The 17,892-nt window shown below is 31.5% G+C and overlaps 1 protein-coding gene across 1 annotated transcript in view; it reads left to right on the top strand.

The window, feature by feature from the left end:
• LOC111710022 (cyclic AMP-responsive element-binding protein 3-like protein 1) overlaps positions 1–14,361 on the top strand; it is a gene marked incomplete in the record, with an annotated part of 17,442 nt that extends 3,081 nt beyond the window's left edge. Inside the window, 8 exon segments of the mRNA XM_023484033.1 lie at positions 2,787–2,857; positions 8,195–8,262; positions 8,383–8,532; positions 11,020–11,096; positions 11,217–11,404; positions 13,496–13,635; positions 13,959–14,205; positions 14,291–14,361. Of these exon segments, the coding sequence (XP_023339801.1) occupies positions 2,787–2,857; positions 8,195–8,262; positions 8,383–8,532; positions 11,020–11,096; positions 11,217–11,404; positions 13,496–13,635; positions 13,959–14,205; positions 14,291–14,355 (1,006 nt within the window).
• Positions 14,362–17,892: the final 3,531 nt, after the last annotated feature.

The raw sequence follows: 17,892 nt of genomic DNA, 5'->3' as shown, positions 1-17,892 counted from the left end.
AATGAAGGATGAAGGATGAAGGATGAAGGATGGGTAAATATTTCAGATTTGTATTTTTCTGGAAACTTTTTGGGGGATACAAGTCCAGGTCAGAGGGACAGGGTTCTAAAGATCAAGACCATTAAAATAAATATTCTGTTCAGTAACCTCCCCCCCCCACGGCAAGCTATTGTACCCCAATATATAATTATAATATGTTTTGTAGCAAATACCTACTCCATAACAATTTACTCGAGAAGTATCTATCCAGGTCTACTCGTTAACAAGTTTAACCAGGACTTTCTATTCAGATTCTTAAGGGCACACAGTCCAAATCTCAACCAGGCTTAACTCCCCGGTTCTCAAGGACACACAGTCCAAATCTCAACCAGACTTAGCTCCCTGGTACTTTCTAAAGGCCACTCAGGCAATATTTCAACCAGGCCTTACTCCCCAGTTCTAAAGGACACAAAGTCCAAATCTCAACCAGGCTTAGCTCCCTGGTTCTAAAGACCACTCAGGCAATATCTCAACCAGGCTTAACTCCTCAGTTCTAACGGACACACAGTCCAAATCTCAACCAGACCTAACTCCCCAGTTCTAAAGGACTCACAGCCCAAATCTCAACCAGGCTTAACTCCCCAGTTCTAAAGGACACACAGTCCAAATCTCAACCAGGCTTACTTCCTGGTTCCAAAGGACACACAGTCCAAATTTTAACCTGGCTGCGATCCCAAGTTCTAAAGGACACACAGTCCAATGAAATTGCTACACAGGAAATTTCTTAACTCATAAATTTCAACAAGTACCAAAGCTTTTTTTCAATCATACTTAGGCTTCTGATATCGAAATCAAAAGCAGAGTCTCATTCAACTAACTTTATATAATAGCTTAGGTTACAAAGTTAACAGAAATTGACGTAATTAAATTCCTACGATGTTATTGATATCACATGATTAAGACCATCGTATTACGTATTTATAGCATAGTTAAAGTTTAAGGTACGTGTTTAAAGGATTAAAGAGAATAGATATAACGCAGTTAATCTTCTCTGCCCGTATTCCATACCGTAATTTAAGTATGTCGCATGATTTGAGCTAATCATGTTAAGTATTCAAATGAAACGCAGTTCCAATGAATAATCTCATTTTGTCTAAGTTTAAGTTTTCAGAATATCATGTTTACCCTCTTTTTGCTACATATATATATATATATATATCATTTTCCCCTCCCTAGCATATATGTTTTTTTTTATCACAATTGTTATATTAAAATATGAGTACAAACAAATTAAGCACCATCAAACCTTTAAAAAATAATTTTAGAAATTAGAATTAAAATTAAAACCAAATCTATGCCACATTACTGGTATTACTTTCTGACCTCCTAGCTTCTCTATATTTGATTGAAGTTTAGGTGAATTTATTTGAAAATTTTGAACTTTTTTGTTCTTCTCAATGTTACTTAAATAATAGGAGTTATAATTCAAAACATGGAAACAAGTTTTTTTTACTTGACTTGATAAACATGCATTGCTTGGTTCAAAAACAATATTCCTTAAATATTTGGCAATATTTATATCAGAGTTGTTAAAATATTGAGTACAAGGAGGAAACCAGATTTCTAATCTTTAATCTTACCCTATAGTTACCAGGCCCCATTTCATATATTTCTCCCTCCCTCCCTCCCCACACCTGCATTCTATGGTAATTCTTCTGTTTTTTCTTTCTGGTAATTAGTTCTCAACTGTCTGGTAGTCCCTCTCTTTCTGGTAATTAGTTCCCAACTGTTTGGTAGTCCCTCTCTTTCTGGTAATTAGTTCTCAACTGTCTGGTAGACCCTCTCTTTCTGGTAATTAGTTCCCATCTGTCTGGTAGTTCCTCTCTTTCTGATAATTAGTTCCCAACTGTCTGGTAGTCCCTCTCTTTCTGGTAATTAGTTCCCAACTGTCTGGTAGTCCCTCTCTTTCTGCTTCCTGTTCCTCTTTTTCATCTTAGTCTCTCTCCCTATCAGATTTCTTAAGATTTCTTTTCAGTATAGAATAAATACGATGTCTGTTCCAGCTAATTTGATAAAAAGATAATGAATAATCATTCATGTTTTTGTTTTTAAAATCCAACAGTAAATTACAGAAAAGTCAAATACACTCTTTAATCCTTATGTATTGTCGCTTTTATTATTTTTTAGTTGATCTACAGTTTGGCAAGCAATATGTGATAAACATACAAAATTAATAATAAATAATAATGATAATGATAATGATAATAATAATAAAAATAATAATAATAATAATAATAGTAATAATAATAATAANGGTTGTCTTCAAAGAGCTTGAGGGGCTTTCGAGCTTTTACTTATCTAAGGCAATAAGTACCCAAAAAAATAAATCAAGTATTAGGATATACATAATACTTGATGTATAATGATTTTAACACAATAAAATACTAAGTATTTAGATATATATACGTTTTAAGTAACATCAATTTTACTTCAAAACATTTCACAGAGCCTCCCCTCTATTTTCCCCCCAACATCAATTATTTGGATACACTGTATTTTCTGTAAATTATGTTATTTATTTACAATTTTTCAATTTGAGTTGTTAAGTTTTTTGCTTTGTCTAAAATCCTAATATAGAGCTATGTACAGTCCAATATGCATGGTGGATACCCTGTATTCCCTGTAAATAGAATTCGCCGTTTATTTTCTCCCGAAATAAATAAATCTGGGAAATTTTCTTGCAATTTACCGTTAAACAGTTTGCGAATAGGATGACATATAAATGTATATTATTTTTTTTATTGCAGTTATAGCTGCAGTATTGCTAGTGATGGAGATTCAGTACCTAGTTCTCCCCTCTCCTTAGATATGCAGGATGGTAAGTTTTTTTTCTTCAAAAAGTCCCGAAAATATCAAAATTTGATTCGTTGTTAACCGTATGTATTCTTACAGAGGTTGATTAATGATTGTTTTCCTTAATCAAAGAAACTCAGATTTTGCCAAAAAGAAAAAATAGTTTTTATCTATTTGTTATGTCAAACTTAAACGATACGATTTCATATTTTGTGAAATATAAAGTCTACACCATCAGGTTGCAAATATACAGGGAGAACACAATTAAGTTTATGGTAAAATCTCAGTTCCTTTATCTTACATTAGCTTTGTCTGGAGATGAAAACAACCTTTAAACCAAGCTATAACGAAATTGGGGTTCAAGGGTTTCGACAGCAATTTGGGAATCGCTATATAATCTTTAAAAAAATTCAAAAAAATTACCTTAGGCTTTGGTTTAAACAGCCTTTCCTCTCCTCAATTTCAATGACTCCCCGTAATGACAAAACTGGTTTTTAAGAAGATGAACAGAGAAAAACTGTTTTAGCATAGGTTCAACGAAAACATGGGATTCCCTCTGCACTGCATGGTCCGAAATATTTGTAAAGTGACCATTTTAAGCTGATACGCTCTTTATAAGCATCTAATAAATCACGTAATCTTTTCATTTTTTTCAGATTTTTTTCAAAAAACATGATATTAAGAATAAATATCTTTTATTCTGGATGAATAAAATGTTAAAAATAAAAAAGAAAAATGTTAAAATGTAGAACTGGTATAAAAATGTAGTATTGATATGAATATGTAGAATTGATTTCAAAATTTAGTATTGATATGAAAATGTAGAATTGATATGAAAATGAAGAATTGACATGAAAATGTAGGATTGATATGAAAATGTAGGATTAATATGAAAATGTAGAATTGATATGAAAATGTAGTATTGATATGAAAATGTAGGATTGATGTGAAAATTTAGAATTGATTCATATCAAATGTAGAATTGATATGAAAATGTAGAATTGATATGAAAATGTAGGATTAATATGATAATGTAGTATTGAAATGAAAATGTAGAATTGATATGAAAATGTAGGATTAAAATTAATATGAACATGTAGGATTGATATGAAAATGTAGTATTAATATGAAAATGTAAAATTGATATGAAAATGTAAAATTAATATAAACATGTAGTATTGATATGAAAATGTAGTATTAATATGAAAATGTAAAATTGATATGAAAATGTAGGATTAAAAACTAATAGTTGTTATTATCTCTACAACGTCATGCTGTATAGTGCACGCGGTTACGCTTAAAAATCTCAATATNCCCTCCCCCCATGAAGTCCATGGTCTAATCCCACCCCTGGTTTCCCTGCCCCTCCCTCTCTGAAGTCCATGGTCCAAACAAACCCCTTGTTTTCCTGCCCCCCTACCCCCTTGAATTTTATGGTCCAATCCCAACCCTGATTTCCCCGGTACGGGCCCCTTCCTGGTTCCCTTTCCCCCCCTGAATTCCCCTGATTACGACGCAATGCAGAAACGTGATCGTGTTCAACACTTTTAATCCAGAATCTGGAGTATATTATGTAAAAACTGAATTTAAGTTCCGTTTTTAATCTTAACAAGACGTGATTCTATACTTAAGTTTAGTTTATCTTAATAAACTGTATACTCAAGGAGCTGGGGGAGCGGGAAGCCAAACTAATCTCAGTGAAACAAACCAAATACACATTTAAGGGGGGTAGCCGGGGGATTTGCCATTGAAAGTGAAAAAAAATTATATTAAGAATAAATATTTTTTAATCTGGATGAATAAAATGCTAAAAATGAAAAAAGAAAAATGTTGAAATGTAAAACTGGTATAAAATTGTAGAAATGATATGAAAATGTAGTATTGAAATGAAAATGTAGGATTGACATGAAAATGCAGTATTGATATGAAAATATAGAATTGATATGAAAATGTAGAATTGATATGAAAATGTAGGATTGATATGAAAATGTAGGATTGATATGAAAATATAGGATTAATATGAAAATGTAGAATTGATATGAAAATGTAGAATTGATATGAAAATGTAGGATTAATATGAAAATGTAGAATTGATATGAAAATGTAGTATTGATATGAAAATGTAGGATTGATTTGAAAATGTAGAATTGATATGAAAATGTAGAATTGATATGAAAATGTAGGATTAATATGAAAATGTGAAATTAATATGAACATGTAGGATTGATATGAAAATGTAGTATTAATATGAAAATGTAAAATTAATATGAAAATGAAAAATTTATATGAAAATGTAAAATTGATATGAAAATGTAGGATTAATATGAAAATGTAGTATTAATATGAAAATGTAGAATTGATATGAAAATGTAGTATTGATATGAAAATGTAGTATTAATATGAAAATGTAAAATTAATATGAAAATGTAGGATTAAAAACTAATAGTTGTTATTATCTCTACAACGTCATGCTAAGAGGTATAGTGCACGCGGTTACGCTTAAAAATCTCAATATAAACCTATCCGACCTTTTAACCTGGATTAAGTGGAAGATAAACCTTGAAAACTTGTACTTTCAAAAGAATGAGTCGAGACGGGATTTTGCATCAGAATAATTTCCATAACAGGCCCAGTACAGTTTTTGGGATAGAAGACCCAGTTTAGAGTTTTTCAAGCAAGAAATCATATGCCCGCGGGCAAAATAAAACAAATCGTGTTTATTGGTCAGTGGTCATGAGTTAAACAAAATTTGAATTCATAAGCCGCATTCATTCAATTGGATTATTTGTGTGCACATTTATTAATTTATTCATCCATGCATTCTTTCATCCTATCATTCAAGTTGATAATTCAACAATAGTATTTTCATTTACACACTTCATTTCTTTTTTTAAACATTGCTCCCCCCCCCCTCTTTTTGTTTTAGCCATACACAACCATTCTTAGCCATACACAACCATTCATAGGCATACACAACCATTCATAGCCAAACACAACCACTCATAGCCATGCACAACCATTCATAGCTATACACAACCATTCAAAGCCATACACAACCATTCAAAGCCATACACAACCATTCATAGCCATAAACAACCATTCTTAGCCATATACAACCATTCATAGCCATACGCACCCACTCATAGCCATACGCAGCCATTCTTAGCCATATACAACCATTCATAGCCATACACAACCATTCATAGCCATATACAACCATTTATAGCAATACACAACCATTCATAGCTAAATTCAACCATTCGTAGTCATACACAACCATTCATAGCCATACACAACCTTTCATAGCCATACACAACCATTCATAACCATACACAACCATTCTTAGCCATATACAACCATTCATAGCCATACACAACCATTCATAGCCATATACAACCATTCATAGCCATAAACAACCATTCATAGCCATACACAACCATTTATAGCCATACACAACCATTGATAGCCATATATCACAACCATTCGTAGCCATACACAACCATTCATAGCCATACACAACCATTGATAGCCATATACAACCATTCATAGCCATAAACAACCATTCATAGCCATACACAACCATTTATAGCCATACACAACCATTCATAGCCATAAACAATTATTCATAGCCATATACAACCATTCATAGCTATATACAACCATTCATAGCCATATAAAACCATTCATAGCCATATACAACCATTCATAGCTATATACAACCATTCATAGCCATACACAACCATTCACAGCATGTGAAATATCAAATTTTAAAATGGTTCTAAGAATGTACTTAATCTTATCTATATAAATGGTTAACATTCCTTAAAAAATCTTCTGAAGCTTGATGCATTTTTATCAAATGCCAGATCCATTCCAACAATCCAACCTCTAATGTTTGGGTTTTTGACAAAGAGAATAGAATATATATTAGAGGGGAATTTACTAGAAAAAAGTTTAAAACGGTCATTTTGTTGTACTGTTTCCATACTGCAGGTGTACTTCACATATTTATGCTATATAACCTTTTGGGCCCTGGAATATCATTTTATAGAAAATTTTAAATTAATTTTAAAAGAAAACCAAATTATGAAATAGGCTCGTTTCATAATTGACCAATGATCATTTCACAAAGACTCTATGCCTTTCACTTTACAAACGATGATTTTCCGTTATAACTATAAATCAAATGATGGTTTTTATTCACCTAATTCATTATAAAGTTTATTTAACAGCTTTAAAAATTTCGAAATTGAAATTGGATATTCTAGTGAACATACTGTATTAATGTACTCTACTGCACATAATTTGTGAACATTTGTACACTTTGAGATTCCTTTCAGGCTGAAAGGGACTGAAAAAATTCATACCGAGAGATTCTTTAAATTCCTCTCTAATATATATTCTATTCTCTATGGTTTTTGAACTACAAATAAAACCAATAATAAAATAATAAAACTCTTCCTTACTGTGGATGACCTGTTGACATATACAGAGTGTCCCATATCATATTAAATTATCTCCAAGCTTTAATGCCAAAATAAACATATAATATTCGAAAAACATAGCATTTCCTACAAGAAAATTTATTCTTCTTAAACTTTCTGATTAGTCCCGGAAATTGTAATTTAGAGCCTTTGACGATCTAATATGATATGGGACACCCTGTATGTGTTGTAATAGAAGTTATGCAGTACGTACAATTCACAGTCTTTGGCGCTGAACGTTTTAAGGTTTGAAAGTACAGTTCTTTACAAACAAAGACGACTTTTTAATTTTATTTCAGTATTTACTCGATCTTATGGGAATTATTTTTTCTCGTTGGTGGTTTCACCGAATTTTTATTTTTAACTATTTTGTGAAAAGTTCTGAAATATTTATAACCTAATGAACAACAGATTGAAACTGATTAAATGTAGTGACATGAAAATCTCATTTACCAAACACTTAACTCATTACTGCACTAATTGCTTTATTATATAGGTGGAAATTATTTAAACGGATAATACAGTGATTCTATTGATATTGATCAATTAGTTGAATGGGTTGAATTTTCTTTTTGATCAATTGAAAATATAGATTGATTAATCAATTTTCTATGTTGATCGATTGGGTTGACTGATCACCCGGTTGGTTAATTGGATGATAAAGAAATGATGAAGTGATTGCTCAATTGATTTTTAAAGAATGGATTGATTAGTTGATTTCTCGAATTGATTGATTAATTAATGTTTCGAATTTATTGATTAATTAATGTTTCGAATGGATTGATAAATTGATTTCTCGAATGGATCGATTATTTGATTTCTCGAATGGATCGATTAATTGATTTCTCGAATGGGTTGATTAAATATTTGTTTTCTAGATATGGAGAGTGAGTGTTTCCCTTGTATACCTTTAAACCGGGCTAATCAGCAGGCAGGAGGAAGAAAGGTAAGGGGGCATTCAAGGGGGCAGGACATTCTGAAGGGGAAAGGATAACGGGTTGGTGTTTAAAAGGGTATTAAATTGATTCAAGGTTGCATCCATATTTCAAAACATTATTCTTTTCAGGAACCTGATCAGGATGTTTTTATTAAAAGTGAACCCTCCTCTCCTCCTCCATCCTTTTCCAGACCCTATATATCCTCCATCTCTACAACCCTCTCCACCTCTCCAACCTTCTCCTCCATTATTAAACTGGAGCCGGAGTCTGGATTTCAGGTAAACGAGATTTAACCGTCAGATAAAGAGCAATAAAAAATAGCGTGGATTACATAAGAGGGGTCATTTCAGGTTCTTGTGTAAAGTTTACATTTACGAAAGTACAGGCTAGACGATAATTTTTAAAATCTAAACAATTGTTGTTTTTGTTCTGTGAATATCCGTTTTCACAATCTCCAGGGGCCTCTTCCATATAAGGCTGGTAAGGTGCTCGCCCCTTCCTCTCCATTTTCCCTAATTACGCCTCTGGGTCTTTTGGTTTAATAACCTGAGTTTGAACTCTAAAGTATTTGTATAGAATAAACCCATGTCTGGGTATCATGATTGCACCGTTGCACATCAACTCATTATTTCTTCTTATCTCTTTCTCCTACATGTATAGCTGTTAAATTAAAAACCTTTTAACATTTTATTAAATTAGGCATTTTGTCAGACTTAATCTGAAAATTGTTAAATGATTAAATAATTATTATAATTTAACAATTAGAATATTTAGTGACTAGGATCACAGGTGTCATTTTTATATTCTTATCAGCTGTTTGCGATGTAGTAGAAACAGCTTTTTTATCATTCATCGATTGTTATCTTTTTTTATCTTATCATAACTTTTTTTGTCGTCAGAAACATTTTCAATGTCATTTCTAATTTGTTATTAAGAATCTTGAAGCGGTAAATTTTATATTACTTATGAAACCGAAAAGAAAATATGTTTAAAGGGACAGACCGGCTATGTAAGGTATTTGATCTGGGTATGCAATTTTGTGGACAAATTGTTTAGGATTCATATGAGACATAGAATTTTTAAAGATTTATAAATCCTCAGTTTGAGCGCAAAGTCGACGTTCAAAATCGTACTTTTGGGTTTTTCAGAATTGTTTTTTTTTTCAATTATCAAATAACGACGACAAAAAATGTAAACAAAATTTTACAGTAAACTAATTAGTTGTTTAGGAACAGGCTCAGAAAATAAAAATTAATCTTATCATCGAAAATAAGTAATCTCATTCAATCATTAGTTTCTATAAGTCTATCATGATTCACAAAGATTTTTTTTGCAGATTTTCTGGATTTTTTATTGAAAAGACGACATTTGATGAATTTGTAGAAATCTGCAAATAAATTCATAGAAAATTAGAAATTTATTATAATGACGAAAACGAAATAACTGATTCTAGCATTGATTTATTGACAGAGATATATGTTTCTAACCATCTAATTAGTTTACTGTATAATTTTTACTTTATTTTTCGTCGTCGTTATTTAATAATTTTAAATAACCGATTCTGAAAACGTACCCACACAAAATCATGATTTTGAACGTCGACTATGCACTCAAACTCAGTAATTATACATCGTGGAAATGTTAAATATGTCTCAAATGAATCATAAAGAATTTGTCCACAACACTGCATACTCAGTTTAACTACCTAACATACCCGGTCTGTCCCTTTAAAGGGAATTTGGCAGCCTTATTACAATGTTTTTCGTTCCAAAATAACAAAATTTTATATAAGTTTATAAAATAACCGGATTCTGGTTAGCATGTTATATATCCGGTTAGCAGGTTGTATATCCGGTTAGTAGGTTATATACATATATATATATATATATATATATATATATATATATATATATATATATATATATCCAGTTTTCAGTTTATATATCCGTTTATTAGGTTGTATATCATTTTAGCAGGTTATATATCCGTTTAATGGGTTATATATCCGTTTAATGGGTTATATATCCGGTTAATAGGTTATATATACGGGTAGCAGGTTGTTTATACGGTTAGCAGTTTTATATCCGGTTATATAGGTAATATATCCCTTTATCAAGATGTATATACAGTTAGCTGGCTATGTATCCGGTTAGTGAGTTGTATATCCGGTTAGCTGGTTTTGTATTCAGTTTTCAGGTTGTAAATCCGGTTAGGAGGTTGAATATCCGTTTATTAGGTATATCCGGTCAGCCGGTTGTATAATATCCGGTTAGTATGCTATATGTCCATTTATCAGGTTGAATATCCGGTTAGTAGGTTGTATATCCGGTTAGCGAGTCTGAAACTCCTAAACTGCCTATTCAAGCATATTATTAGATCCTGCTTCAACGCGTTTAATGTTGTTTTCAACCTGTTTAATATGAGTGGGGTTCAGTTTCAAATTTCGAGATTAAAAACAGGATAATCAACACTTTTGTATACGATAACCTGACGAAAACCCTATATGAATGTTTAAAACATTGCCCGCGTCTAATCAGGCTTTTGCCCCGTTACCCCCCCCCCCCCCTCCAGCTTCTAACTGAACATGTATAATTAAATTCACCTGTTTTTAACCGAGTACTTTGTAAATTAGTAAAAATAGATCAATGAATTTTATGTCTTCGTTTCTCTATCAATATCTGCTTTAAAAACATGACAGATCAAAAAAATACACAAATTAGAATTATAAACTTCTTGTCAGATAAAAATCTTTTTTGTTTGTTTAGATAAAACAGGAGAATGGGTCGAATTTATCTAAACCTAATCAACTATCTCTTCTTAAACCTACTCCAATTACAACAAGGTAACCAAACCATACTACCTACCTACCTACCTACCTACCTACCTACCTCCCTACATACCTCCCTACATACCTACATACCTACCTACATACCTACCTACCTATATATCTACCTATATTTAGGATACTGTGTCCGAAGGTATCCATTAAGCTTGAAGATCCCTCTAGCAGCAGTTTAAACAGCTGTAATATAGCAGTCAGCAACAGCAATAGCAGCAACAGTGGGAGCAGTATGCTGGTCAGCAGACAGAGAATACTACCTGCTCTTCGTCACACCATCTCATCTCCTCTCATTTCTACACAGCTCAAGGGTTAGTTAGTTTATCTAAACAGAGGCATTGTTCGATTCACACTATGGTACTTTATAAAGGTTTTCTGGTCAAGAATGCATTAAATTTAAATTTTCTTCTCTTTTATGGATTAATTCATCGATATCATTTATGATGGATTAATTCATCGATATCATTTAACAGAAAGTAAATAGTAAATTTCCCACTTGTGGGTTTATGTTATTTCTCGATCCTTCACGCATTTCTGGTTTTCGTTTTATAGTTTGTAAGTCTGACATTAGAAATTATTCATAGTTTTAAGTTTTCCCCGTGTTTTTAATCTAAAATGTTTTTTTGCATTTTTTAGTTTTATTTCTGGAAAAAAATTTCAGCTTCTCCGTGTACTGCGCAATTACACGTTCTGATGACCTTGCAAAATAAAAATAAAAAAATTCTAAAAAATCTGGTGAACTTTGCTACTCACATTTAAGCCCACAATGAGATTTGAATTCAATTTCAGTGTATGTGAAATGTTCGCCACTTTCACTCTTTAAATGTGATTTTTAAGAGATTGTAGGCACATAAGGCGTAAACACATTATCAGCTTATCTTATATTTGCAAAATCTGAAAAATTTAAATTATTTTTGAATTTCTGCTATCTTTGCGTATTTGAAAAATATGTTCATCCCCACGTGTTAAAAATCCAAGTCAGCCATCTTTTTGTTTTGCAATGGCTGCCGCAAAAACAAGCAACTCAGAAATTCTTAATTTTTAAATTTTTGTTTAACCATAAAAATTGTTTGGAGGGAGTTTTAGTTATGTCCAAGTATACAAGTGATGTTGATGATTTTATTGCTTGTCATGCGACTACATAATAAATGTTTATATAAAATTTTATATCCTTAAATGCAAAAAATTCAATCGGGTTTTGAACACTAAAGAACCCAACAATTCAAAGATATTTGTATGATTCTTAGAAGCGTGCATTTTTGAAGGTACAGTAATTGCACTCTTGTGCACTGAGGATCACGACTAAGACCGATACTTCGCAGATAGTTCCTCCATTTTCATCATTTCACTTTCATCGTTTTTACGGTTATTTACCCCTTCCTAAAATATTTGCATAGAAATTCAAATTGCATAGAAAGTTTGCAGAGAAGTGTGAGTCGGCACATTTCCATGGAATATTTTCTATGTTCGCCTCTTATAAATCCATACAAAACTATCATTGTTAGATGTATGAAATAACAACCAAATTTAGGCGCTGCGGCCACATAACCAACTTTATCCATGTGTTAATATGAGATGCTCGAGTGTCGTTAACTATTTTTTTTTTGCTCATTTTAAATATTTTTTTGCTCGTATGAACTATTTTTTTTGGCTCATTTTAACTATTTTTTTGCTCGTATGAACTATTTTTTTTCTCATGCAGTGATAACTAGAAAACTATGGAATATAAAGACGACATTACAGTAATTCTGAAGTGCATTTTTAAGGCAAAAAGCTTTACTAGTAAGTTATTAAATCACTTATTAAGTGAAATGGGTCTGTTTACAATGCACAATTGCTGTGTCTCATGTTTATTCAAATATTTAAAGCCATAACTTGAGTTTAAAAGTCAACTTCCTATTCCAGAGTTTTTGGTTATCACTGTAGGAAACATTTGTTGGCCCATTTGAACTATTTTTTGATCATTTGAACTATTTATTTGCTCATTTGAACTATTTTTGGTTCATTTAAACTATTTTTTTGATCATTTGAACTATTTTTGGCTCATTTGAGCATTATTTTTTTTTGCAAAATTCGAACTATATTTCGGCTTATTTGAACTAGTTTTTAGTTCATTTTGAACTATTTTTATTAATAGTTCAAATGAGCAAAAAAGTAGTTCAAATACTCACAGAATGTTATCGTTTCAACTATTAGTCGTTTGAACTACTACACGTGGCACCAAGTGCAATGGTTCAAACAACCAATAGTTCAAAAATTCAATAGAAAAAACGACATGTAGCTTTAACTAAATAGCACCCAATTGTGTAGTGTACACAGATCTGTTTCACTTGGTTGATTTTTAAGTTATCAACTTTAAGTTTCCTTACATGTCGCCCTTCAAATATCTGTTATTATTTCAGGTAGTTCTGGAGTACTTTACCTGACCGAGGAGGAGAAGCGAACCCTAATCTCGGAAGGATATCCTATCCCTACAAAGCTTCCATTGTCCAAGGCAGAGGAGCGATCTCTCAAGAAAATAAGAAGAAAAATAAAAAATAAGGTAAAATATCATTTTTAAGAAGATTTGTACAGTGTACACAAGTATGTTTCATGTTCATTCCTATTTCTAAGTTTTGTTGCCAAATTGTCGGAATTCTATAAAGGATGCACCATCTTGGATATTATCAAGTAAAGCCATAACAAAATTGCAATTTTAATGCTAATTTTTATCTGCAATGCTAAAGAAATGTACACTCAAACACTATGTTACTCATTTTCAATTCTAAAATATCGTATGGATTTATTTTGCCACAAAATGGTGTTTCCTTCTGGAAATCCCTTTTTCATGATTTCTTTTTGTTTAAATTAATATTTGTATTTCAGATTTCCGCACAAGAAAGCCGACGGAAGAAGAAAGAATACATGGATAGCTTAGAGCGGAAGTATGATATAATGCAAAGTGAAGCCAACTCCTGGAAAAGCAAGGCAGAAGCGCTTCAAGCTCAGAATGCCGCGCTCGCGAAACAAGTTTCTGAACTTCAACAAAAACTTAACATGGCGACTAAAACCGGTTCTGAAATATCCTTTATTCTTCCTGAATCTATTGATCTAGAAGAAAACATACTCCAAGGTGAGCCCTCAACCCTTAGCAAACAATTAAAAAAGCATGATGAAAATATTTGTCTTTGAAAACTCAACAAAATAATATTTTTCAGGAAAAAATCGAGTTTCTGAATTTCAAGAGTTGACAGCTAACTGTTTAGATATCGACGTCGATTAATTGATCGAAAATCGAAATTTGAGCAAAATGACTCAAGTGTAAGTATTCTGGTCCTGCAAATAGAAATCAAGTAACGACGAGTTTAAATAATGAATGAAATGGATCTCTTAAATATTAAATAATATAAACACTAAACAATTTACATGTGCCTTTATCGGTGATTAACGAGTGAAGAAAAAGGGAACTACCTCTCACCCTTTATCACATGACCATCATTTTATATGATCATGAAAGTGCATTTTTTATTTTCTCTCTTTGTTTCGTACATGTGCAATGTAAATCTAATGAACCGCCATCTTTTTTTACAATGACAAGTTTCAGTTTGGAACATTTAGCATTTTAACATATCAATCACGTGTAAGCTGTTGTATTGAACATTTTTAGCATAAGAAGTACCTTTCAATTGGACCATAAAAACCGCATTTAAAATCAACGAAAATCTTTAATGAATGTGACTTTATTCTAACTTCGGGCTTTTTGCATTTAAACTTGTGAATTTATTTGACGTTTGGTAATTTTCTAATTACCATGTTAGAACAATGTAATTACGTATGTATTTGTTTGTAAAAAAAAACAAATTTTTGTTATCCTATTATAGATTATTAGGTAAAAATTAAGAAAATTATTTTGATATTTGTAAGTTTGAATTATATATTTTGTTATTTTCACAATAGCCTACGCAAAAATTGTAAATACTAAGTTGTTCATTTCTTTTGAAAATGGAAAATTGCGAATTTTCTTGCACAGTTTTTCAATTGTTAATAATTTTTAAAAAATTCCAATTCTTTTCATGTTTTCAACGCAAGTCAATGGACGGCTGTGATAGGTGTGTGCATTTTCAATTTTCATCACTTTTAAAAATCTTAATCACCTGTACATCATTCAATCATGTACACGCATTTTTCACACTTAAAGGGACTGTTCATGTAACAATTCAAGTGATCCGGCGTTAATAGAGTGTCATTCACAAAAGCACCATAAAAACATTCAAGTTTAATGAAAACGCAGAAATCCTTTTTCTTTTAGCTGAAAACTAAAGACTCCATGGTAGTGGGCCCTCGATTTATGTTATCGTTGATCATACAAAGGTTGAAGACACCATTTTATCTCGGACATGCCACTCTAAAATTTTAGGGTCTCTTGAAAATGCGTCCACAGTGCCTTTAAACATTTATAGCTAAGACTAAGAACTCAATTTTTTACTTTTTCCTTTAAAATTCAGCGTGTGGGAAATTATTAAAGATAACTGTAAACTTTAAATACATCACAGTTGAAACTATCACTGTTAAAATGATGTAAAACAGATCGCCTAGAAACCTTTGATTACGAACAGTTTACTAGTTTATTCAGAACGTTATCATTAAATTGTTTATATTGAAACTAGAAACAAATAATTGAATTTAGTAATATGTTAATTCTTGATTTTAATTTAGTTCTTTTTTGTTCATATATTGCGCAGCTTGTTTTAAATTGTAAATGTATTTAAAACCCAACCCCTGGACATGAAAAGTGAATGGTGAATTATTTTTGTATTATGAATTTTCATTTCCCAGGGGGGAGGTTCACCTGCTTGTTTTTGCTCATAGCACACGTGTTTTTTTTCATCAAAACACTGTACATTGTACATACACAAATATTTTCTTCCTGTTAAACGAACCAGATGTACATACAATAGAAATCCTAATTTGTTTGTCCATTGTACAGTTATGTACAGTATATAGTAACTAGTGGTGTACAGAATCGTAGAAGTGTACAGCTTTACACAGTGTACAGCGCTGTACAATACCTTTTCAGACCTTTAAGTTCACATTCTTCACCTACAGATTTGATACCTGACACATCTGTGCAATTGAACAGTACGTGCAGTTCAATGCACAGTACTCTGCACATTAATATGCTGTATAGTGTACAGTGTACAATACACTGATGTACTTTGTACGGTACACTGATTAAAGTAAACGGTGCAATGCTTTACAGTGTGCTTTAAACTGATGTACAGTGTAGAGTGCATTGTTGGACAGTGTGTACAGTGAAATTTGTACATTTTACATTTTACAGCAGTACATGTTGTTTATCACAACGCACTGTGGTCCTGTTTTGTGTGTTGTGAATTTACGTACTTGATAAATATATAATATGAAAAGATCTGGTTCAAATCTACTGCTTCTACAGGTGGAATTAAAATTTATCTGTTGATATCACCATATTTCGTACGAAGTGGCGGCATTTTTGATTCAAATCTAGTTGTTATATATTTTAACTTATTCATCTCCATTGGGAGGGGGACATCATATCTTTAGAATTTCGGGAAAAAATTAAATCCATTTTTAATTACATTCATTATAAAAACTTAGATGTATTTTTATTTGATTTTTACCCGTTGATCTTTTATCCATTATACCTAATCCCCCCCCCCTCTCTAAGGGATAATTTTTCACTACAGGGGGTTTAGAATTTTTAGACAAAATCAAGAGTTAAACATATAGTGATGTACATGCCATTTTGAATATGGAATTGTTTACTTAAAATTGTGTATTAGAAATAATTAATACATTATCATTTATGTACTTAATATTGTGAGCATCAGACTCTGTACATAAAATATGTTCATCAGATTATGTACATTAGACTCCGAACACAAATTATGTACTAAACTTTATGTACTTAATTAAAACTTTTTTATTTCTTGATTGTCTAATTTTTCTGTAACCTTAAGCTCACAGATCAGACAGATATAACTATAAGTCGGTAACTTTTTAACCCTTGAAGTGTATTTTAATTAGTTCTCATCTCAAAACATAAATATTGACATATTGATTAGATCAAAGTTATGATTGAAGGGAGCTGAACAGGTTATGATGCACAAAAGTAACCTAACTTTTACCAAGGCCATATTTATTGTTTTATCTGTGTAATCTGTGTTTGTACGCAATCTACATTCGGACCCATCCAACTATGGAAATGGAAGACGACTGTTATGATTTTAAACAGCCCAATGAACATGAAACACAAAACTTCTTTTCTCTTAATAACTTGATTTTTAAGCTCCTGGTAAAACTATTAGTTTTCTAACAACAACAAATAAGCGATTTAATGTCGTCTTCTTATTTCACAGTTTTAGGGGTTCCACTGTTTAGTAATTTATATAAAGCTGGATGGCTGGCTGGAGAATAGGTAACGTATCTGTGACGAGTTTATCCCTTTCAAGTTTTAGGGGACAAACCTGTTTTATTTGTTTTGATTTCTGCTGTTATTGTTTTCAAATTAATTAATTGTTTTTAAAATATCGTTTATACGTTGAAATGGCAAATATAAGTGTTTTATTTATGTTTTTTATTAAGAAAACTTCAGTTACAGCTTACAGATAATAATAAATAGAAAACTTCAGAATTACAGCTTACAGATAATAATAAATAGAAAACTTCAGTTACAGCTTACAATAATAATAAATAGAAAACTTCAGCTACAGCTTACAGATAATAATAAATAGAAAACTTCAGCTACAGGTTACAGATAATAATAAATAGAAAACTTCAG

The sequence above is a fragment of the Eurytemora carolleeae genome, unplaced genomic scaffold (assembly GCF_000591075.1).
Source record: "Eurytemora carolleeae unplaced genomic scaffold, Eaff_2.0 scaffold932, whole genome shotgun sequence".
Lineage (NCBI taxonomy): Eukaryota > Metazoa > Arthropoda > Copepoda > Calanoida > Temoridae > Eurytemora > Eurytemora carolleeae.
This window is presented reverse-complemented; position numbering and strand designations above follow the sequence as displayed.